General features: G+C 41.9%; 1 protein-coding gene across 1 annotated transcript in view; it reads right to left on the bottom strand.

The window, feature by feature from the left end:
* Nucleotides 1-23,938, bottom strand: part of LOC120018847 (probable tRNA methyltransferase 9B) — a 29,743-nt gene that overhangs the window by 4,818 nt on the left and 987 nt on the right. Inside the window, exons 2-3 of the mRNA XM_038962066.1 lie at nt 4,587-4,789; nt 3,713-3,886 (exon numbers count right to left, since the gene is read on the bottom strand). Coding sequence (XP_038817994.1) covers nt 3,713-3,886; nt 4,587-4,749 — 337 coding nt within the window. The 5' untranslated portion in view covers nt 4,750-4,789. The remainder of the gene's footprint in view (nt 1-3,712; nt 3,887-4,586; nt 4,790-23,938) is intronic.

Below are 23,938 nucleotides of genomic sequence, written 5' to 3'. Positions count from 1 at the left end.
GTATGATATGATGTGGAAGGAGGGGTTGCTTATCGAGCTCGATATTCCGGGGTTAGGAGGAAGAACGTACACCTGGATAAAGGATTTCCTGTTTGGAAGGTCTATCCAGGTCAGGTTGGGGAAGCCTCTCAGGCAGCTACATGGTGGATAATGGTACACCACAGGGGAGCGTGATTAGTCCTCTGTTGTTCTCAATCATTATAAATAATAATCTCAGGTACAGCCAGATATTGGGAGGTCGTTATTTGCAGACGGGGCCTTATGGATGAGGGAAAAAAATGTGCCATACATAGTCAAGAAGGTACAGGAAGCAATTGATGAGGTAGAGCGGTGGGCATTAATGACTTCTTAGGGCTAGGCCCCCCCCTTCTTAGGGCTAGGCCCCCATTTCTGCCTGAATGATGAGCCCAAAGTAAACTGCCTGTAGCTCAGGCCCTGAAAGCCAGGATATGCATAGAATTGGTACTATTGGAAAGAAAACACTTTAAAGTTTGTAGAAATGTTAAAATAATGTAGGAGAATATAACACAATAGATATGGTAGGAGAAAATCCAAAGAAAAACCAACTGGAATTTTCTTTTTTTGAGAGACCATCCTCTTAGAAATGCAAGAGAGGGCCTCCCGGGTGGCGCAGTGGTCTAGGGCACTGCATCGCAGTGCTAACTGCGCCACCAGAGTCTCTGGGTTCGCGCCCAGGCTCTGTCGCAGCCGGCCGCGACCGGGAGGTCCGTGGGGCGACGCACAATTGGCATAGCGTCGTCCGGGATAGGGAGGGTTTGGCCGGTAGGGATATCCTTGTCTCATCGCGCTCCAGCGACTCCTGTGGCGGGCCGGGCGCAGTGCGCGCTAACCAAGGGGGCCAGGTACACGGTGTTTCCTCCGACACATTGGTGCGGCTGGCTTCCGGGTTGGAGGCGCGCTGTGTTAAGAAGCAGTGCGGCTTGGTTGGGTTGTGCTTCGGAGGACGCATGGCTTTCGACCTTCGTCTCTCCCGAGCCCGTACGGGAGTTGTAGCGATGAGACAAGATAGTAATTACTAGCGATTGGATACCACGAAAATTGGGGAGAAAATGGGATTAAAAAAAAAATAAAAAAAAAATGCAAGAGAAAGGTAATATTGTAAAATAGCTCCCTGGATGCAATTCCTATGGCTTCCACAGGGTGTCACTATGTTCAAGGTTTCAGGCTTGTAACTTCAAAAACAAATAAGAAATAACAGTTTTATTATGAGGACACAGACTTGGAAATTCGTGTTTTTGCGCGCCACGACAAAGTTGCGCACCTGCTAAAATTGGTTTCCTATTGAGAAACACTTCTTTCCGAAATAAATATTATAGTTTGATTACATTTTAGAGTGTCTGAGGAGTAAATAGAAACTCATTTTGACTTGTTGAAACAAAGTTTAGGGGTAGTTTTTCAGATTTCTTTCTCTACAAGTTGAACGAGTGGATTACTCAAAATGATGGCGCCAACTAAACTGACTTTTTGAGATATAAAAAAAATATTTTATCTAACAAAACGACACTACATGTTATAGCTGGGACCCTTTGGATGACAAATCAGATTTTAAAAAAGTGAATATTTAATCTTTATATGTGAATGTATGAAACCTGTGCCGGTGGAAAAATATTTTGATGTGGGGCGCCGTCCTCAAACAATCACATGGCATGTTTTCACTGTAATAGCTACTGTAAATCGGACAGTGCAGTTAGATTAACAAGAATTTAAGCTTTCAGCTGATATAAGACACTTACATGTACCTAAATGTTTAAAATCCACAATATTTATTAGAATTTATTTTAATTACGCACCCTCCAGTTTCACCGGAAGTTGTCCCGCTAGCGGGACACCGATCCTTAAAATGTGGGGATTCAGGTCCTCTGTAGATAAAACTCAGACCGTGTTCTTTACCAAGAGGAAGGTGGGAGATGAGGTACACTTGAGGTTATATGGGAGAAACTTGGAGACGGTGGGGCCCTTCAGGTTCCTTGGGGTATACTTTGACACTAGACTGACCTAGGCAGAACACATTGAGAGAGTGGTGGGAAAGTGTCAGAAGGTGCTAAATGTGATGCCCTGTCTGACGGGGAAGGAGTGGGGGGCGGGGCGTTCCTCATTGAGGACCATGTATGTTGCATTGATCCGATCTGTAATAGGCTATGGCAGAGAATTGTTCAACAGCCCGGACCTCTTTTGAAAGGCTAGATGTCATACAGGGGGCAAGGACTCAATATGTAGTGGGGCGTTTCAGACCTCCCTAGTGTCTGGACGACAGGTGGAGATGGGGGATATGCCATTGCAGATTAGGAGACACCAGCTGGCAATTATTTTTTGGGTCAACCTACAGGGACACGGGGTGTCTCATCCTGAGAAAGGGATTTTACAGGCATGCTGGGAACATGAGCGAAGACAGAACAGAGCTTTGGGTGGGTGGGTGAAGGAGATGGGACTGTATAGAAGGGAGTTTAGTCCAACAGTAGCTATTCCTGTAACTCCACCATGGCTACTCCCGCCTCCTGTAGTTGAGCTAGAAGTGTTGGAGAGACTACAGAAAGATAGGATGTTACTGTGTACTTTAACTTCACTACATTCCGAAGGAAAATGATGTACTTTTTACTCCATCCATTTTCCCAGACATCCAAAAGTACTCGTTACATTTTGAATGCTTAACAGGCCAGAAAAATGGTGAAATTCACACACTTGTCAAGAGAACACGTGGCCATCCTTACTGCCTCTGATCTGGCAGACTCACTAAACACAAATGCATCTTTTGTAAATGATGTCTGAGTGTGCCCCTGGATATGCATACTTTTAAAAAAACAAAATGGTGCCGTCTGCTTTGCTTAATATAAGCAATTTGAAATTATATATACTTTACTTTTGATACTTAAGTATATTTTAGCAATTACATTTACTTTTAATACTTAAGTATTTTTAAAACCAAAAACTTGTAGACTTTTACTCAAGTGGTATTTTACTGGGTGACTTTCACTTTTACTTCAGTCATGGTTGCCACCACTGAGGATGGCAACCATCCTAAGTGGTGGCACTCTTTTGTTCAAGCCCTGGTCTAACCACATTGTAGCATTAAAATCAGCTGCTCAACAGAATCTTAATAAGCAGACTAGGGTGCTTCACGGCTGGATCAAAAGCCAAGCCCGCACACCCAGGAGCTCTCCAGATGGAGGGTTGACCACATGTGACTAACCGTGCAGTTGTACTTCGTGGGGGTTAAGTGCCTTGATCAAGGGCACAATGGCAGGAGATGGTAGGTCTACATGGGATCAGACACAGCAGCCTTCCAGTGTCAATAATGCTTACTTTTTCACATAGGCTATAATAATAGTCATGAACAATGTGTACAAACCCTTAACAGTGAATAAACAGAGGTCTCTATAGCATAATGTCATTTGTGAATTTCGATGAACATAGTCTAATGGACCGACTTGGAAGAAGACAGCTCCTGCACTTCTTTCATCCCAAGACAAGCACTGCTTATACCTATGCAGACACTTCCGATATGCAAACATTGTAGGGTTAGGGCCCGAGGGGGCGTGAGGAGGACAGTGAAAAGAAGACAGTAATGGTAGCAGGAGTGTGAGTCAGAATGCAAGCCAGTTGGTCTGACCCCCGATTGAACCGGGGTCAGACACACTAACCGCTAGACAACACAGGCCAGTACCCTCCCATGTTGAGTGAAGCATAGGCCTACCTGCGATAGAGAGGACACCGTCAAAGCAGCTGTCCCTGTAGGGCAGCCTGAGGCTGTCACACAGCTGCACCTCGTGGCCCTGGCTCCAGGCAGAGTCCACCAGGGGGCGACACACGTCACAGCCCAGCTTGAACACACTGCTGTTGATGTGCAGGTACTTGCCATTGCCACAGCCTGTGATGGGGATGCAGGCAGACAATCAACAACAAACACCAGGTCCCAGTCCTGATTCTCCACCCTTCTCCCAAAGTGTGCACTTGCTCACTCACAATCATAGATTTCAAAGAATTGGATTGGTGTAAGCATTGGCTGGAGGGAGTTTCCACCACTGTTTAATCCATGACCGGGAGTGTGCATGTGCACCCTTTTGGAGAAGGGCAGAGAATCAGGATGCAGCCTAGATGTAAACCCCAGGAGAAAGACATGCATGAGGCCAATATGAAACGGCACCCTATTTGCTTGCCTATATGGTGCACTCCTTTGGAAGTGCTACTTGTGTTTTGACATTGACATCATGACTTGAAGCAAGGCCATCTCAGAATCAGAATGACTGGTACTTTCGAGTGTGAAAACCAATTCCCTGGCGCGAAATTAAGAATATCACACACCATCTCAGACAGTAGCTGAAAGCAAGAGTTAACCAAAGACTAATTTGCTTGTCAACAACGAAACATTGCATCATGAAATCAAACAATAGCAGGTAGAAAACCTTAGGCAGAGTATGTTGTTATTGGCCTTTTTGTTAATTTCAATTAGACTCAGGCCACCAGAGATAGTCAGTGGTAGGACAGACAGAGGCCAGTACTAAGACAGAGACACATACCCACTTAATGCATGTCCATCAGCAGTAGAACAGACACAGTAGCATACATACCCACGTCAGCGATGATACTGCCAGGCTCATGCTCCAGTAGGAACTGACGCACCTTGGGCCAGGCCTTGTAGCGGCTGTCATTAAAATAAGGAGCAATCTTCTCGTAGACGCTGTGCACATGCTCCCTCTCCAGCCGAGTGGCAGCCTCCTCCATCACGGTCATCCAGGCTCACTCATAAAACCAGCCCACCTCAGCCGCACAGCTACAGGGCAGACAATAACAACAGGTTGGATTTCCAAAGGAGGTTGCATCCCAAATGATACCCCTATTCCCTAGTGTACTATATAGGAAATAAGATGCAATTTGGGACATAACCAGAGTGTTCTTATGGGATAAGTTCAGGACAGGTAGTCCCTTGTCCAGTGGTGTAAAGTACTTTAAAGTAATACTTCAGTTGTTTTTTGGGGGGGGTATCTGTACTTTACCTTACTATTTATATTTTTGACAACTTTTACTTCACTACATTCCTGAAGAAAATAAATGTACTTTTTACTCCATTCATTTTCCCTGACACCCAAAAGTACTCGTTACATTTTGAATGCTTAGCAGGATAGGAAAATGGTCCAATTCACACACTCATCAAGAGAACATTCCTGGTCATCCCTACTGCCTCTGATCTGGTAGACTTACTTAACACAAATGCTTTGTTTGTAAATTATGCCAGAGTGTTGGAGACTGTCCCTGGCTATCCGTAAAAAAAAATTAAACTAGAAAATGGTGATGTCTGGTTTGCTTAATATAAGGAATTTTAAATGATTTATACTTTTACTTTTGATAATTAAGTATACTTTACCAATTACATTTACTTTAGATACTTAAGTATATATAAAATCAGATACTTAGACTTATACTCAAGTAGTATTTTACTAGGTGACTTTCACATGAGTAATCTTCTATTAAGGTATCTTTACTTATAGTCAAGTATGACAATTGGGTACTTTTTCCACCAATGCCTTTGTTCCATTTCCAGCCCCCCAAAAATCTGCCCTTTCGTGCGTACAAAACACAACCCTGGCCTTTTTGTTCAGGACAGGTAGTACCTTGTTCCATTTCAAAACATTTTCTGTCATTTTGTTCCTACAGAACACGACGCTGGCCTTTTAAAATGTCCCTACAAGGTTAATATAATGATTGGTGTGAGAATTACAATGCCAGTACGGATGTCAAACCCAGCAACATCATAGCAGATTTAACATGATTGCTAGAGGTCAAGCAAGGTTAAAGGACAGCCAAAATAGAGGACCCTTATGTCATTAGGGACAGATCCAAATTTACAGAATGATTACCTGGAAGAAAGTCATGCGTTTTCAATTTCAGGCAAAGGGAGGGTATAGTATATATATATATTTTTTTTTATCTAGTCCAAGGGAGGGTCATGTAATTTGTAATTTATTACGTTTTTATATTTCAGAATTAGTTGCTTATTAGGATATTTAAACTATATAAAAAGATAATTCGTAAAAATCCAAATAACTTCACAGATCTTCATTGTAAAGGGTTTAAACACCGTTTCCCATGCTTGTTCAATGAACCATAAACAATTAATGAACATGCACCTGTGGAACGGTCGTTAAGACACAAACAGCTTACAGACAGTAGGCAATTAAGGTCACAGTTATGAAAACTTAGGACACTGAAAAGAGGCCTTTCTTCTGACTCTGAAAAACACCAAAAGAAAGATGCCCAGGGTCCCAGCTCATCTGCGTGAACATGCCTTAGGCATGCTGCAAAGAGGCATGATGACTGCAGATGTGGCCAGGGCAATAAATTGCAATGTCCGTACTGTGAGACGCCTAAGACTAGAGGTCGACCGATTAATCGGCATGGCTGATTAATTAGGGCCGATTTCAAGTTTTCATAACAAAAATCGGTAATTGGCATTTTTGGACGCCAATTATGGCCGATTACATTGCACTCCACGAGGAGACTGCGTGGCAGAATGACCACGTGTTATGCGAGTGCAGCAAGGAGCCAAGGTAAGTTGCTAGCTAGCATTAAACTTATCTTATAAAAAACAATCAACCTTAACATAATCACTAGTTGACTACATATGGTTGATGATATTACTAGTTTAACTAGCTTGTTATGCGTTGCAAATAATCAATGCGGTGCCTGTTAATTTATCATCAAATCACAGCCTATTTCGCCAAACGGTGATGATTTAACAAGCGCATTCGCGAAAAAAAAGCACTGTCGTTGCACTAAATGTACCTAACCATAAACATCAATACCTTTCTTAAAATCAATACACAAGTATATTTTTAAACCTGCATATTTAGTTAAAAGTAATTCATGTTAGCAGGCAATATTAACTAGGAAAATTGTGTCACTTCTCTTGCGTTCTGTGCAAGCAGAGTCAGGGTATATGCAGCAGTTTGAGCCGCCTGGCTCGTTGCGAACTGTGTGAAGACCATTTCTTCCTAACAAAGACCGTAATTAATTAGCCAGAATTTTACATAAGTATGACATAACATTGAAGGTTGTGCAATGTAACAGCAATAATTAGACTTATGGATGCCACCCGTTCGATAAAATACGGAAAGGCTCCGTATTTCCCTGAAAGACTAAACGTTTTGTTTTCGAAATTATAGTTTCCGGATTTTAACATATTAATGACCTAAGGCTCGTATTTCTGTGTGTTTATTATATTATAATTAAGTCCATAATTTGATATTTGATAGAGCAGTCTGACTGAGCGGTGGTAGGCAGCAGCAGGCTCGTAAGCGTTCATTCAAACAGCCCTTTCCTGCGTTTGCCAGCAGCTCTTCGCAATGCTTGAAGCACAGCGCTGTTTATGACTTCAAACCTATCAATTCCCGAGATTAGGCTGGCAATACTATAGTGCCTATAAGAACATCCAATAGTCAAAGGTATATGAAATACAAATGGTATAGAGAGAAACAGTCCTATAATAACTACAACCTAAAACTTCTTAACTGGGAATATTGAAGACTCATGATAAAAGGAACCACCAGCTTTCATATGTTCTCATGTTCTGAGCAAGGAACTTAAACGTTAGCTTTTTTACAAGACACATATTGCACTTTTACTTTCTTCTCCAACACCGTGTTTTTGCATTATTTAAACCAAATTGAACATGTTTCATTATTTATTTGAGACTAAATTGTTTTTATTTATGTTTTATAGTAAGTTAAAATAAGTGTACATTCAGTATTGTTGTAATTATCATTATTACAATTATAAATAAACAAAAATAAATAATAATAATAAAAATAAATGTAAAAAAATTGTTTGATTAATCTGACAATTTATTTTTGGGTCCTCCAATAAAATTGGTATCGGCGTTAAAAAAATCATAATCGGTCGACCTCTACCTAAGACAGACAGCTGATCGTCCTCGCAGTGGCAGACCACGTGTAACAAGGATCGGTACATCCGAACATCACACCTGCGGGACAGGTACAGGAAGGCAACAACAACTGCCCGAGTTACACCAGGAACGCACAATCCCTCCATCAGTGCTCAGACTGTCCGCAACAGGCTGAACTGAGGGCTTGTAGGCCTGTTGTAAGGCAGGTCCTCACCAGACATCACTGGCAACAACGTCGCCTATGGGCACAAACGCATCGTCCCTGGACCAGACAGAACTGGCAAAAAGTGCATATTCACTGACGAGTCGCGGTTTTGTCTCATCAGGGGTGGTCGGATTCACGTTTATCGTCGATGGAATTAGCGTTACACCGAGGCCTGTTACCCTGGAGCGGGATCGATTTGGAGGTGGAGGGTCTGTCATGGTCTGGGGCAGTGTGTCACAGCATCATCGGACTGAGCTTGATGTCATTGCAGGCAATCTCAACACTGTGCGTTACAGGGAAGACATCCTCCTCCCTCATGTGGTACCCTTCCCTTCCCGGATTTCAATCCCATTGAGCACATCTGGGACCTGTTGGATCAGAGGGTGAGGGCTAGGGCCATTCCCCCCAGAAATGTCCAGGAACTTGCAGGTGCCTTGGTGGAAGAGTGGGGTAACATCTCATAGCAAGAACTGGCAAATCTGGTGCAGTCCATGAGGAGGAGATGCACTGCAGTACTTAATGCAACTGGTGGCCACACCAGATAGTGACTTACTTTTGATTTCGACCCACCCTTTGTTCAGAGACACATTATTCAATTTCTGTTAGTCACATGTCTGTGGAACTTGTTCAGTTTATGTCTCAGTTGTTGAATCTTGTTATGATCATACAAATATTTACACATGTTAAGTTCGCTGAAAATAAACGCAGTGTACAGTGGGAGTTTTTCTTTTCGGAAGTTTACATACACCTTAGCCAAATACATTTAAACTCAGTTTTTCACAATTCCTGACATTTAATCCAAGCAAGAATTACCTGTTTTAGGTCAGGTATGTTCATCACTTTATTTTAAGAATGTGACATGTCAGAATAATAGAGATAATTATTTATTTCAGCTTTCATTTCTTTCATCACATTCCCAGTGGGTCAGAAGTTTACATGCACTCAATTAGTATTTGGTAGCATTGCCTTTAAATTGTTTAACTTGAGTCAAACGTGTTGGGTAGCCTTCCACAAGCTTCCCACAATAAGTTGGGTGAATTTTGTCCCATTCCTCCTGACAGAAGCTGGTGTAACTAAGTCAGGTTTGTAGGCCTCCTTGCTCGCACATGCTTTTTCAGTTCTGCCCACAAATTTTCTATAGGATTGAGGTCAGGGCTTTGTGATGGCCACTCCAATACCTTGACTTTGTTGTCTGTAAGCCATTTTGCCACAACTTTGGAAGTATGCTTGGGGTCATTGTCAATTTGGAAGAACCAATTGCAACCAAGGTTTAACTTCCTGACTGATGTCTTGAGATGTTTCTTCAATATATCCAGATAATTTTCCTTCCTCATGATGCCAAACAGTGTCTCCTGCAGCAAAGCACCCCCACAACATGCTGCCACCCCCATGCTTCACGGTTGGGATGGTGTTCTTCGGCTTGCAAGCCTCCCCCTTTTTCCTCCAAACATAACAATGGTCATTATGGCCAAACAGTTCTATTTTTGTTTCATCAGACCAGAGGACATTTCTCCAAAAAGTACGATCTTTGTCCCCATGTGCAGTTGCAAACCGTAGTATGGCTTTTTTATGGTGGCTTTGGAGCAGTGGCTTCTTCCTTGCTGAACAGCCTTTCAGGTTATGTCGATATAGGACTCCTCCAGCATCTTCACAAGGTCCTTTGCTGTTGTTCTGGGATTGATTTGCACTTTTCGCACCATAGTACGTTCATCTCTAGGAGACAGAACACGTCTCCTTCCTGAGCTGTATGATGCCTGTGTGGTCCCATGGTGTTAATACTTGCGTACTATTGTTTGTACAGATGAACATGGTACATTCAGGCATTTGGAAATTGCTCCCAAGGATGAACCAGGCTTGTGGAGGTCTACAATTATATATACAATCAATTAGCCTATCAGAAGCTTCTAAAGCCATGACATCATTTTCTGGAATTTTCCAAGCTGTTTAAAGGCAGTCAACTTAGTGTATGTTAACATCTGACCCACTGGAATTGTGATACAGTGAAATAATCTGTCTGTAAACAATTGTTGGAAGAATTACTTGTGTCATGCACAAAGTAGATATCCTAACCGACTTGCCAAAACTATAGTTTGTTAACAAGAAATTTGTGGAGTGGTTGAAAAACGAGTTTTAATGACTCCAACTTCCGACTTTAACTGTATTTGATTAGCTATTTAGCAGTCGTGTTTAGCAGTCTTATAGTTTGGGGGGGGGGGGGTGCCGCTTGCCCTGCGGTAGCAGAGAGAACAGTCTATGGCTTGACAATTTTTGGAGCCTTCCTCTGACACCGCCTTGTATAGAGGTCCTGGATGGCAGGGAGCTCAGCCCCAATGATGTACTGGGCTGTACTCACCACCCCCTGTAGCACCTTGCAGTCAGGTGCCTTGCAGTTGCTGTACAAAGCGATGCTCTCAATGGTGCAGCTGTAGAACCTTTTGAGGATCCGAGGGCCAATGCCAAATATTTTCAGCCTCCTGAGGGGGAAGAGGCGCTGTCGTGCCCTTTTCATAACTATGTGGGTGTGTGTGGACCATATTAATTCCTTGACGGAGAGGTTGTTGGAGGTATGGATGTAAACTACTAAGGCCGCTGCAGGGAAACACCACTGCAGGATCACTCAATTTATGGTGTAGCTTAAAGGGATACTTAGGGTTTTCGGCAATTAAGCCCTTTATCTACATCCCCAGAATCAGATGAACTCATGGATGTCTCTGCATTCAGTATGAAGGAAGTTAGGGGTAGTTTTGCGAGCCAATGCTAACTAGCATTAGCGCAATGCTAGCTGTTTTCCAGTCATTGCGCTAACACTACTTAGCAATTGAGCTTACGCTAGTTAGCAACTTCCTTCAAACTGCACACAGACATAAAAATGGTATCCAAGAGTTCATCTGACTCTGGGGAAGTAGATAAAGGGCTTCATTGACAAAATCCTGAAGTATCCCTTTAAGGACAGCTATCGATATAGTGTCAATATCCAATGACAATGTCCATGAGAGGAACAGCTTGAGTCGTGTATCCACCTTAAAACCTCTGATACAGCATAAACATTCGGAGTGAAACCATAGTGTGGTTGTCTTGTTTCTGCAACCGATTGCATTGTGGCCACCGTCAGTAGGGCCGGGGTTGCTCAATTCTTCTAACTTTCCCAAAATTACCATGTTTTACAGAAATCCCAGTTGGAGGTTTCCCAGCTGATTCCAGGAATCTTCCAACTGGCATTTCAACCTTTTACATTTTGTGCAAGTTACCGGAATTTTGCAAACCTAAATATGGCACATCGTAAAACTCTTTTCTACAGGAAACAAAATTGATTCAGGTTTCACTCTATTTAATCTGCCTACTGAATACCACCCAGGTCAGTTGCTACATGTTTAAATGTGTCCTTCCATTCTCTGCCACTGTTCAGCCACATAAAACCCGACTCCATGGAACAGGGCACAAATTACACCCAGTGATGTCAAATTTAATCACAGAGAACATACCGTTTGAGTGAGCTTGCGTGAGTGTGTGACAGTGTGTGTGAGAATATGCGAGTGTGTCGTGACTGTACTGTGGTCTGCCTCAGTCTATTAAGATGCGAGGCAACGCCTACCTTTAGTACCGTCCTACTTCTGCTGTGCTGCTTACAGCTCCATGAAGAGACAGTTTGAATCTCACACAAAGAGACACACAGTGGCGGTTTGAATCTCAATAATTATCTCATGGTCTAATATGATCATGAGTCATTCTAATTATAGGCTTGTCAAACACAACATCCATTTATTTCCCCCAAAGGCTGGTTGGACAGATAACATTTTCAACAAAATATAGTCATCTTTGAAGCAGATCATGATAACTTAACAGCAATGTCACTGACACAAGAAGTCCTCACATAAATACAAGCACACTGCCATTTTTGATATCTTGTGCAATGTGCATGCTCTGCCTTAATAATATAATCATATTTCCTTCAGATGGCCCAGCACCTTGGTGATGACATCAGCCAGGTCAGATGAAGTAAAAACACATGGCTCCTTTTGGAGCACATATTGCCATCAAGGAGAACTTGTCTATAGAGCCCCGCAGTGGAGATGTCATACCCATAAAACCTAGCGGTCAAACAGGGAATTGGTTCCAATCATTTTTCCACCATTCATTTTTTCCATTGGGAATTTTAGAAACACTTAAAATAAGGACTGATTTGTGTAGGTGTATATCTCTCTCTAGGACAAGGTGACTTTTATCAATATGTTCGCCTGTACTTAACCCCAAAAATGAAATGCTAATTAGTTGCTAATGTGGCTATTATAAAGCACTACAAATGCCATGATGATTTGGACGAAACTGCCGAATCGAGGCAAAGGTAAGAATCTCCGAATGAACTATCTAATGTTAGCAAAATTTTGTAATGAGTAAATTGGCTAAATTTCTTTAAATGGACAATTCTGTGAATTCTTGTGCAAGTTGTAAATTGACACAATACCTGTTGGCAAAGGTGTCAACTAGAGACGATGTGCAGGAGCTTGCAGGGATTTGTAGTCTTGCATGATGTCTACTTTAATGCTAATTAGCATTTTAAAATCTAATTAGAGTATTCAGATCCAAATATATTGATTTAAAGTTACCTTGTCCAAGAGAGATTTACATAGTTATCAAAATGTCACGTCAGGGTAAGCCTACACGAAACTCAGCCCTTATTTTAAGTGTTTCTAAATCCCCTTTGGGAAAAATTTGAATTATTTCCTTGTTTGACCTCTATATTTGATGGGTATTATGACTTTGAGTACTGTCAAGTACTGTGGTACTCTATTGACAGAGGGAGCATGTGAGCACTGTGCACGTGCTCACTCAGTATCTGATAGTCAGAGGATGGGGAACTTAGTTTGTAGTCAATATTCTGTGCTTGGCTGCATCTTGCTGAAACTCTCAGGAGAAGCAGCCAGTGTACATTGTGACAGAGAAATAGGTTGTACCCACTGGCAGAGACCGTAGCAAAACTAAAGTGTCTTATTTTTGCTGGAGAAAGACCAAACCAACCAAGCAGGCTATATCCTAAAAGTTGACCATATCCTCTGTCAAATGTTATGTTATCGTAGCCCTCGGGCGTGGGTCGGGGAGACATTTTTTTGAAACATGGTTATTTTTTACATTTCACTTCACCAATTACATGAAGTCCAAATTAAAATCTATTTAAATTACAGGTTGTAATGCAACAAAATAGGAAAAACGCCAAGGAGGATGAATACTTTTGCAAGGCACTGTATTCCACCTCAGTTTCACTTCCATTCACTAAACAACTCAATCAATGGGTATTATGTAAGCAGTTGTGAGATGCAAGGCTCCCCTGCCCAGTGCTCAGCCTCAATGACAATAGAGACTAAAATCAGTTCACAGGTAACACAAAAAGATCAGCTCCAAAATGAATAACAAAGACTTCTGTGTTTGGGAGAAATTGTGCTCTTGATCTTGACTACCAGAGAGAAAAGAAACATTTAAACAGTGCTTTATGTTGCCCTCTCACACTTGCTGCAATTACATTATAGGCAACAGGATTTTTTTATACATACATAACCAGTCAAAAGTTTGGACAGCACCTACTGCAATAACACATATGGAATCATGTAGTAACCAAAAAAAAGTGTTAAACAAATCAAAAATCTATTTGATATTCTTCAAAGTAGCCACCCTTTGGCTTAATGACAGCTTTGCTCCATCTATCTCTATGATTTGAACAGACACAGGCCACTGACCTTTAAAATCTCAGCAGTTGCTAAAGGCTTTCTGCTGTGCAATTGCGAGTCAGTTAGGCTAATGAAGATACTTCTAGGTAGTGTTACTTCCCCGGCAGAGTACCAGTGTAGAGATTAAAGAGGCACAGCCAGAGTGGGGCTTGAGCCAGCAATCCTGCAGTTATATGGAACATGCACTCTCTACCACCTGTGCTATACCAAAACGTGCACTCGGACGGGGGGCGCAGGACTGAGTTTGGGAAACCCTGCTCTAAATTAGACATTTCACTTTAAAACAAAAACCAATGATTGCAAAGTTTAACAAACCATACTACTCTATGCACAAGGCCTACTTTAAACAATTTCCACTGAACATTTTACAAAAACACATTTACTTGAACAATGCAGGAAACAGAATGACGGTTTGTGCCATGTGTGTCTATATTCTGTTACCAAAACTATGCATCTGAGTAGAAAGATCGGAGTCTCTGTTACCGTGGAATTTCCCCATACAGTAGTTACAGATAGATTATTATTTCACTCCGATTAGGCTGATAATGCTATGAGGGCCTCAGGGGCCACAATAGAGCTAAATCTGTTAGATCAGGATTGATTACATTGATGTACCCTTACCCTACGAAAATATGCTTCATTCTAATCCTAATGTCTAACCCCCATCAGAAGTTTGTAAAATGAAATGCAGTTAAAAATGATATATATTTAAAAGTGGTTTAACAATGTATTAAGCCAAATATATATATTCTAGACAATACATGCATGCTTCTGAAATGTGGTTCACGAGCTCTAATACATTGACTGAAAAGTGATACGACTTACCAGACATTAGTAGACGCATAAGTAATTGTTATCCTCTTTTAGACAAATAAAGGGGAAACTTCCCTTTCAACAACTCATACAGTAGTACAGTGGTTCCTAGCCCATTACATTACACAGAGTCATTAAAGGAAGGCATCTTCTGTATGGGGGACATCAACACGCATCGCTTGCGGTAAGGTTTTGGAAGCATAAGGATCTTATTTTTCATATCAGTGAGAAATCATTAACGAAAAACAAAAGGTTAAATTGATACACACCTTTATAGGGTCAGTGTTCCCACATGGCCATATCTCCATTTTGCAGCACGTGTCTACGGAAGACAGAGGGACCACCTGTGCTAATTAGCTACAGTATCTAGTATGCTCTGAACACCTGTGTGTAATGGAAGAAGGCCGCCAGAAATGTATTAGCACTGAAAAATACAGTCTGCTGCAACTGTGATGAAGCCGGTTAAAACAGTTTACAGGGCGCAAATCTCACTATTTTCCTCATCAATCTACACATAATACCCCATAATGACTAAGTGAAAACACGTTTAGACATTTTTGCTAATGTTTTAAAAAGAAAACCAGAAATTTCACATTTACACAAGTATTCAGACCCTTTACTCAGTACTTTGTTGAAGCACCTTTGGCAGCTATTACAGACTCAAGTCTTTTTGGGTATGACGCTACAAGGTTGGCACACCTGTATTTGGGGTGTTTCTCACATTCTTCTCTGCAGATCCTCTCAAGCTCTGTCAGGTTGGATGGGGAGCATCGCTGCACAGCTATTTTCAGGTCTCTCCAGAGATGTTCGATCAGGTTCAAGTCCTGGGTCTGGCTGGGCCACTCAAGGACATTCAGAGACTTGTCCCGAAGCCACTCCTGCGTAGTCTTGGCTGTGTGCTTAGGGTCGTTGTCCTGTTGGAATGTGAACCTTCGCCCCAGTCTGATGTCCTGAGTGATCTGGAGCAGGTTTTCATCAAGGATCTCTGCACGTTGCTCTGTTCATCTTTCCCTCGATCCTGACTAGTCTCCCAGTCCCTGAAAAACATTCCCACAGCATGATGCTGCCACCACCATGCTTCACCGTAGGGATGGTGCCAGGCAGGGGCGGACTGAAACAATAAATCAAGCTGGGAATTTGACTCCTTCCCAGGCCACCCTGTTCACGCAAACCACCAGACCGCTAATTTTGTAGGCTAACCCTATTTGTTGATGTAACGGGTACCAAACTAGTTATACATTTGGACACTATGTTCATCTGTTATCCACATTACAAAATACAAACATTTGGGACTGACCAACAAGTAGCCTATCTGAACACTGAGTTTTCAAGGTATGCTATGGCTATAGGTGCACCCTCAAACTCACTAGGAATACACCAATCATAGCACATACAAATGTACAAGGCTAGACACACAAAACTATTAGCCTACACTTTTTAAAAAGAGAATGAGATAGTTAGCTCAAATGATTATCTTTATATTCAAGCATATCAAAAGTATCAAAAAACTTCACACACACACATTCACTGAACATAAGCTACAACAACGTGAGTATAATACAAAAGTCGAAAAAGCCCTCCCCTACAAAAAAATGTAGATTACAATGTTCCCTCACTGGTGTCCATAAAGCCAACAGCACACAAACACATCTATACACCATGTCAATGAAATTGAACATTGGCTACATAACTGCAAGTATAACATGAAAGTCCAAAAAACATGCCTCTGTACAAAAGCTTTAACTCACAGCAAATTGTCTTTCACCCTTGTCAGCCTGTTAAGGAAGAGTCATAGCATAGCTACTTCAGAGTAACCAGTAAGTAATTACCACTAGTAACAATATAAACTCAAAAAACTAGCCATGATTGTCAGCCATGTTTAAGAAGTTATATGCAGCTTCGTGTCTGTGTCCTGTAGCTAAGCCCACATTTCCCAATAACTTTAACTACATCAATCACACAATCCATGACCTGCCTCCTCTTTCTGACCTGGTCTCGTTCAACTGACATTTGCTTATCACTCAGAAGGGTACAGATGTCTGCTTTGCTGGCTCTGAGGAAAAAGGCTTCTGCACTTTCTCTATGGGTCTTGCTTCTCTCATGTTCCTGTACCTTCTGATGGGCATGTTTCCAGGCCTGCATGTCTCCTTTGATAAATGCACTATCACTGGCTGAAGGTTTTGCGAATGCAAGACATACTGAGCAGAACAAGGAGTGAGTTACTTCATTGTATGTCAGCCATTTTCTGTTTGTGCCATCTTCAGAGTGGAATTACATTGGGAATGACTGTGAGGGGTTTGTTTTGGGTGGTACTGAAAAAATAAGTCAAAATCCTTGGACTGAGGACGGGCAAAATAATCAAATGGATTTTCAGTGCTTTTGATGTCCCTTTCTATTTTCCCTGTACTGGGCTCTGAACCTCCCTCTCTCTGCACAGCTAGTTGCTCTGCAGAATGAGAATAACATTGTAAATAACCTAAACTTGTATTAGTTGTGCACTCATCGATTGTATGCCCCTCCCCGATTACAGTCCTACTGGTAATCTCATAAATAAAGTACATATTAATCTAAAATCATAACCTACATGTTTAATTTTGTGCTCTGAAGTTGTACCTTAAGGTTCCTGCTCTGAGTCTGAGTCTGAGTCTGAACTGACCACCATCTGTTCTGCAGGAGCACCTGAAGCTCTAGTGCTGCTGCTAATTCCTTCTCCACCTTTACAAAGAAAATACTATTATCATACTCACTATCATTAGTGTATCAGTAGGCTACATTAATACAACTCTGGGAAAAATTAAGAGTGGTCTCTTAATTTGGAGTGGTCTCTTAATTTTTCCCAGAGCTGTATATTATTGTAACTTGTAATGCTGGTACTAATGGCGCTAACGATCTTTGTCATTGCCTGTGCTGTGTCACACAGGCTACTGTGTTTCATTCATGGATGTATTATGGTTACGTTACTGTAGCCTGTACAGTGTATGTGCACTTTCCCCAGCTTATGTGGCACGAGTCATTACCGAATGCTGGCAAGTCCATAGTCTAGGTTTACTATTTTCTACTAGTTGAAACATATTGCCTTCAATGTCATATTATGATCGCTATGTTGCACTCATTGCTATGATGTAAGACGTGCAAACTGTTTAGCCTACCGGAAGTTGTCGCTATTATTAGCTAGGCTACTTAGCTAGCCATGCTGGGTGTCGTGTGTGTGTGTGTGTCAGTGTGTGTGGTTTAGCTAATGTTTTTGATTGACCTGGTACTGGCGAACATGTCGCTTATTTTGCAGCATCTGTGGCAAGGGCCTCTCTTCTTTATTCTCTCCCTCTCTGCTTCACCTTTCCTCTTCTGACTGTCCACTTCGCCGTGCGACTTGTCTAAAATGTTATCTGTAGAGAGGCAGGTAGACGGTTGCTATGTGCGTCGCGGAGAGACCTGGTGTCATTTTTGGTGCGGGGACACTGCAGCGAGTGAGTGAGAGTTGCGCCTGATGAGTGGATTCTCCGTCAACTCATTCCTGCTTGCTATATTATTGCTGGTCAAGTTGACTATTCACCGCAGGCCAAAACGACCCTCAGGCCACCGGGAAATGTCCCGGTGCTCCCAACGGCCAGTCCGCCATTGGTGCCAGGTTTCCTCCAGACATGATGCTTGGCATTCAGGCAAAAGTGTTCAATCTTGGTTTCATCAGACCAGAGATTCTTGTTTCTCATGGTCGGAGAGTCCTTTAGGAAAACTCCAAGCGGGCTGTCATATGCTTTTTGCTGAGGAGTGGCTTCCGTCTGGCCACTACCATAAAGGCCTGATTGGTGGAGTGTTGCAGAGATGGTTGTCCTTCTGGAAGGTTCTCCCATCTCCAGAGGAACTCTGAAGCTCTGTCAGAGTGACTATCGGGTTCTTGGTCACCTCCCTGACCAAGGCCCTACTCCCACGATTGCTCAGTTTGGCCGGGGGGGCAGAGCTAGAAAGAGTCTTGGTGGTTCCAAACTTTTTCCATTAAAGAATGATGTAGGCCACTGAGTTATTGAGGCATCTTCAATTTTCAGGATGCTGGGGGAACTCCCTTAAATCCAATCAATTGAATTTACAACAGATGGACTCCAATTAAGTTGTAGAAACAGTTCAAGGATGATCAATGGAAACAGGATGCACCGGAGCAAAATTTGTCTGAATATTTATGCAAAAAAGATTTTATATTTTTAATACAAATTTCTAAAAACCTTTTTTCACTTTGTCATTATGTGTAGATTGATGAGGAATATTTTTTATTCATTCAATTTTGGAATAAGGCTGTAACGTAACAAAATGAGGAAAAGGTCAAGGGGGTCTGAATACTTTCCGAATGCACTGTATGATTTGCACTCTTTCCCAGAGTTCTAAAAGCAAGCACAGCAGAAACTGGCTACTCTTTAGTTGACAAGGTAACTGCTGTTTAACTAGTGTTTATTCGCAGTGCTGAGCTAGTATTGTAACTGACATGTAACGTTAGCGAATGTTTGATCCCCTCTTGACTGAGGTGAATTAGCTGCACTAGCTAGTAGCTACCACAGTCAGGTAGAGGCTAGAGCTGACCTATCTGTCAGATAGTAATAATAGCTACCTCATATCGCTATCTAACAGCTTTTGGTCGGAATGGAAATGTTTTGTAGCCTTTGTTTTGAGAGGTTTTATTAGTCAGTATGGCAATGTAACGTTATTGAGCTGTCCGTTTCCCTTGCTAATTCCCTACTTTTCACACTGACAGTAATACACAGCTCTAACATTACAGGCTTCACTGTCACGGTGCACAGTAGAGGTCTGCGCCAGCATCCGCAGCTTTTCATACCCCACCCCGCCGGCTTTCTGTCCGACTCCCACAAGAACTGGTCCCAAACCCAACCGCAGTCCCGCAATGTTATTTTAGGCGTATGTGACGCAGCTCACTTGCCTGCCATGGTCGCAGCAATTTTGAGCCCTATAGGCAATATTAAATTAGCAAAAAGACCTTAAAATAGTTTAAATTCCCAGGAGATTCTCACATGGCCCCTATATTAGGCTATCTGTATTACTGGGATAGATCAACCAATATGTTAGATGTAGTTTGAAGATAGCAGTTGGAGAGACTTGCACTTTCTCTTGAGCTATTTTTATAGGCTACCTTCTAGGAGTGGGAAGATTTTCAGACAGAAATATGGGTGATTAGTATTTAGAACTTTCTAGGCAATGTAGGAAGTACATTTCCTTGGACAGAGAACTGCGCTGTGCTTCTCTGCTCATGCATAGGCTATATCCTACTCTATTTAATTGAGACCATACGCGCACCTGATCTCGCAGGTATGGCTACTGAACTGGAAGCAGCAAGAACGAGGACAGTGACACTTGCTACGTTTAGCATAGTCCTAAAGAATATAGCCCACCTAATAGGAGGACGATTTGCAGGCAGAGACAATTAAGTGGGTAATCAATACTTAGTAGTAATAGGCGCAACGGTCACTCACCATAGTAGCCTAACCTATGTGCGCTTTGTGCCTTTTCCTTTTCAATGATTACATTTTTTGATTGCACTTCGATACATACACTGTAAACTGAAGTCTAATCTTATTTAATATTTAACTGCCACGTGATTCTCCGCCTATGTAGGCAGCCTACTCTATTTCAACGAGACCACACATACTAGGCGCACTTGAACGCTCACGTCCAACTAGGAGAGGTAGGCTATCGAAGAAGTTGAAGCAGCAAAATCGGAGTGTGTGAATCATGCCAAAATGACGCGAGGCTAACGCATACCAAGCAGACAGAGGACCGTTTCCAAATAATCTGTGGGGCAACAAAAATATTTGATCCCAAAGTCATCTGTCTGCCTGCACGCAGACTGTGCCGCAATGATCTCTGTCAGACCCACAGGTCCTTCAGGCATCCCAACGGGAATGGAGGCCTGCTCATCATGTCTTAGCGGGACGAGATGGTGACAGTGGGTCCCAGCAGGATAAGACACCCAGGGGAAGACCAGTCTACGGAGGTCAGGTGAATTTTGCTGTATATTAACTATCATTGAATGATACAAAGTTCCATCTTGATTTGATGGGTAGCTCTACAGTAGCTACAGGACGGCAGCTTAAAGCTACAGTCTGGGATCTGGGAATAATGGTAATTTCAATTATTGAAACATTATCTTATCCAAGAATAGAATCAATGTATACATGTACACCAAGGTAATTCCTTGTCATGCCTCATTTTAGGAGGATCAGATGGTGACAGGGGTCTCAGGAGGGTCAGGCAGCCAGGGAAGACCAGTCTGTGAGGTGAATTTTTACAGATAACAATACTTAAATTCTCTCTGTGCAGCAAACACTGGACAAGCCAGATGCTTATTTTTAATGCAGTCTGACAAACCTCCAACGTTGATATACAAACTGTATCATGAGTTGATATAGGCTTTTCCCGATGACACAAAACATTTATTTTATTTAACTAGGCAAGTCAGTTAAGAACATTCTTATTTACAATGATGGCCTACCAAATGGCATCCTGCGGGGACGGGGATTATAAATTAAAAATTAAATATAGAACACACACACACACATCACGACGAGAGAGACACCACAACAATACATAAAGAGAGACCTAAGACAACATAGCATGGCAGCAATATAAACTGGGCAGCAGCACAAAAGATGGTACAAACATTATTGGGCACAGACAACAGCACAAAGGGAAAGGTAGATAGAACATTACATCACGCAAAGCAGCCACAACTGTCAGTAAGTGTCCATGATTGCATCTTTGAATGAAGAAATGGAGATAAAACTGGCCAGTTTGAGTCTGTTGCAGCTTGTTCCAGTCGCTAGCTGTAGCGAACTGAAACATGTAAAACGAAGACCTGGAAAAAGCAATTGATGATGAATGGATACATATGTTTGAATGCCCAGTCACGTTCATATCATCTCAGACATAAATTACTACAGTTTAAGACCAACCATAGAACGTACTATATGCCAGTGAAACTGAATGACATGCACTCAGCAATGTAATTCCTCTGCTGAGGTGTAAAACACAAAAGGGGACATATTTGCATATGTTATGGTCTTGTGAAGGCTGGCTGAATTCTGGCAAACAGTATGTTCTTTTCTCTCTGCATGTCTACAGATTTACTCTTCTTCTTGGTTTTGTTTGCTTGGAAATGTTGATACTGAACACTTATCTGAAGAAACTGTTTAACCATTTATAGCGGATAAGAAACATGTCCATTAATTGGAAGGTTGGTTATCCTCCCACAGTGTAAAGTTATGTATCACTAGCTTTGATTTATTACCATATTAAGGGTATACTGGGCAACTTTCATAAGGTCTGGATGCCTAATATAAAGTAGGGTGTGGGGTTTGGGGCGCTGCATGGTGGTGGACAGCTAGGGACATGACGGGGCGACCCAGCTATATTGTGTGTAAGTAAAAAGAGCTCTACAGTACTATTAGTCCTATGAGATTAATCATATGGAGGATTTGCTGTTTTTGTGTATTAATGTACATTTTGAGGTGTACAGTTGAAGTCGGAAGTTTACATATACCTTAGCCAAATACATTTAAACTCAGTTTTTCACAATTCCTGACATTTAATCCTAGTAAAAATTCCCTGTCTTGGGTCAGTTAGGATAACCACTTTATTTTATGAATGTAAAATGTCAGAATAATAGTAGAGAATGAATTATTCCCAGTAGGTCAGAAGTTCACATACACTCAATTAGTATTTGGTAGCATTGCCTTTAAATTGTTTAATTTGGGTCAAACGTGGCAGGTAGCTTCCCACAATAAGTTGGGTGAATTTTGGCACATTCCTCCTGACAGAGCTGGTGTAACTGCGTCAGGTTTGTAGGCCTCCTTGCTTGCACACACTTTTTCAGTTCTGCCCACAAATGTTTTATAGGATTGAGGTCAGGGCTTTGTGATGGCCACTCCAATACCTTGACTTTGTTGTCCTTGAGCCATTTGCCACAACTTCGAAAGTATGCTTGGGGTCATTGTCCATTTGGAAGACCCACTTGCGACCAAGCTTTAACTTCCAGACTGATGTCTTGAGATGTTGCTTCAATATATCCACACTTTTTCTTCCACATGATGCCATCTATTTTGTGAAGTGCACCAGTTCTTCCTGCAGCAAAGCACCCCCACAACATGATGCTGCCACCCCCTTGCTTCACAGTTGGAATGGTGATCTTCGGCTTGCAAGCCTCCCCCTTTTTCCTCCAAACATAACGATGTTCATTATGGCCAAATAGTTCTATTTTTGTTTCATCAGACCAGAGGACATTTCTCCAAAAAGTACAATCTTTGTCCCCATGTGCAGTTGCAAACCGTAGTCTGGCTTTTTTTATGACGTTTTGGAGCAGTGGCTTCTTCCTTGCTGAGCGGCCTTTCAGGTTATGTCGAAATAGGACTCGTTTTACTGTGGATATAAATACTTTTCTACATGTTTCCTTCAGCATCTTCACAAGGGCTTTTGCTGTTGTTCTGAGATTGATTTGCTGTTGTTCTGGGATTGATTTGGACTTTTCGCACCAAAGTACATTCATCTCTAGGAGACAGAATGAGCGGTATGACAGCTGCGTGGTCCCATGGTGTTTATACTTGCGTACTATTGTTTGTACAGATGAACGTGGTACCTTCAGGCGTTTGGAAATTGCTCCCAAGGATGAACCAGACTTGTGGAGTTCTACAAATTTTCTTCTGAGGTCTTGGCTGATTTCTTTTGATTTTCCCATGATGTCAAGCAATGAGGCACTGAATTTGATGGTAGGCCTTGAAATACATCCACAGGTACACCTCCAATTGACTCAAATGATGTCAATTAGCCTATCAGAAGCTTCTAAAGCCATTACATAATTTTCTGGAATTTTTCAAGCTGTTTATAGTCAGTCAACTTACTGCATGTAAACTTCTGACCCACTGGAATTGTGATACAGTGAATTATAAGTGAAATAATCTGTCTGTAAACAATTGTTGGAAAAATTACTTGTCGTGTCATGCACAAAGTAGATGTCCTAACCGACTTGCCAAAACTACAGTTTGTTAACAAGAAATTTGTGGAGTGGTTGAAAAACGAGTTTTAATGACTCCAACCTAAGTGTATGTAAACTTTCGACTTCAACTGTATGTTTTTTTGTTTCCAAAACTTTCCCTTGGGAACAAAAACAAATTAAGGTAGGAACTGGGAAGGAACTTGTGTTGGGAGAGAGTGGCGTTATTGACTAGACTGGTGGGGGTCGGGCGTGCAGGTAGCTCGGGCTGGCTGGTCAGTCTGAAATTTGATATA

The sequence above is a fragment of the Salvelinus namaycush genome, chromosome 23 (genome assembly GCF_016432855.1).
Source record: "Salvelinus namaycush isolate Seneca chromosome 23, SaNama_1.0, whole genome shotgun sequence".
NCBI classification, from domain to species: Eukaryota; Metazoa; Chordata; class Actinopteri; order Salmoniformes; family Salmonidae; genus Salvelinus; species Salvelinus namaycush.
The sequence above is the reverse complement of the archived record's forward strand: the minus strand, read 5'-3'. Positions and strand labels throughout refer to the sequence as shown.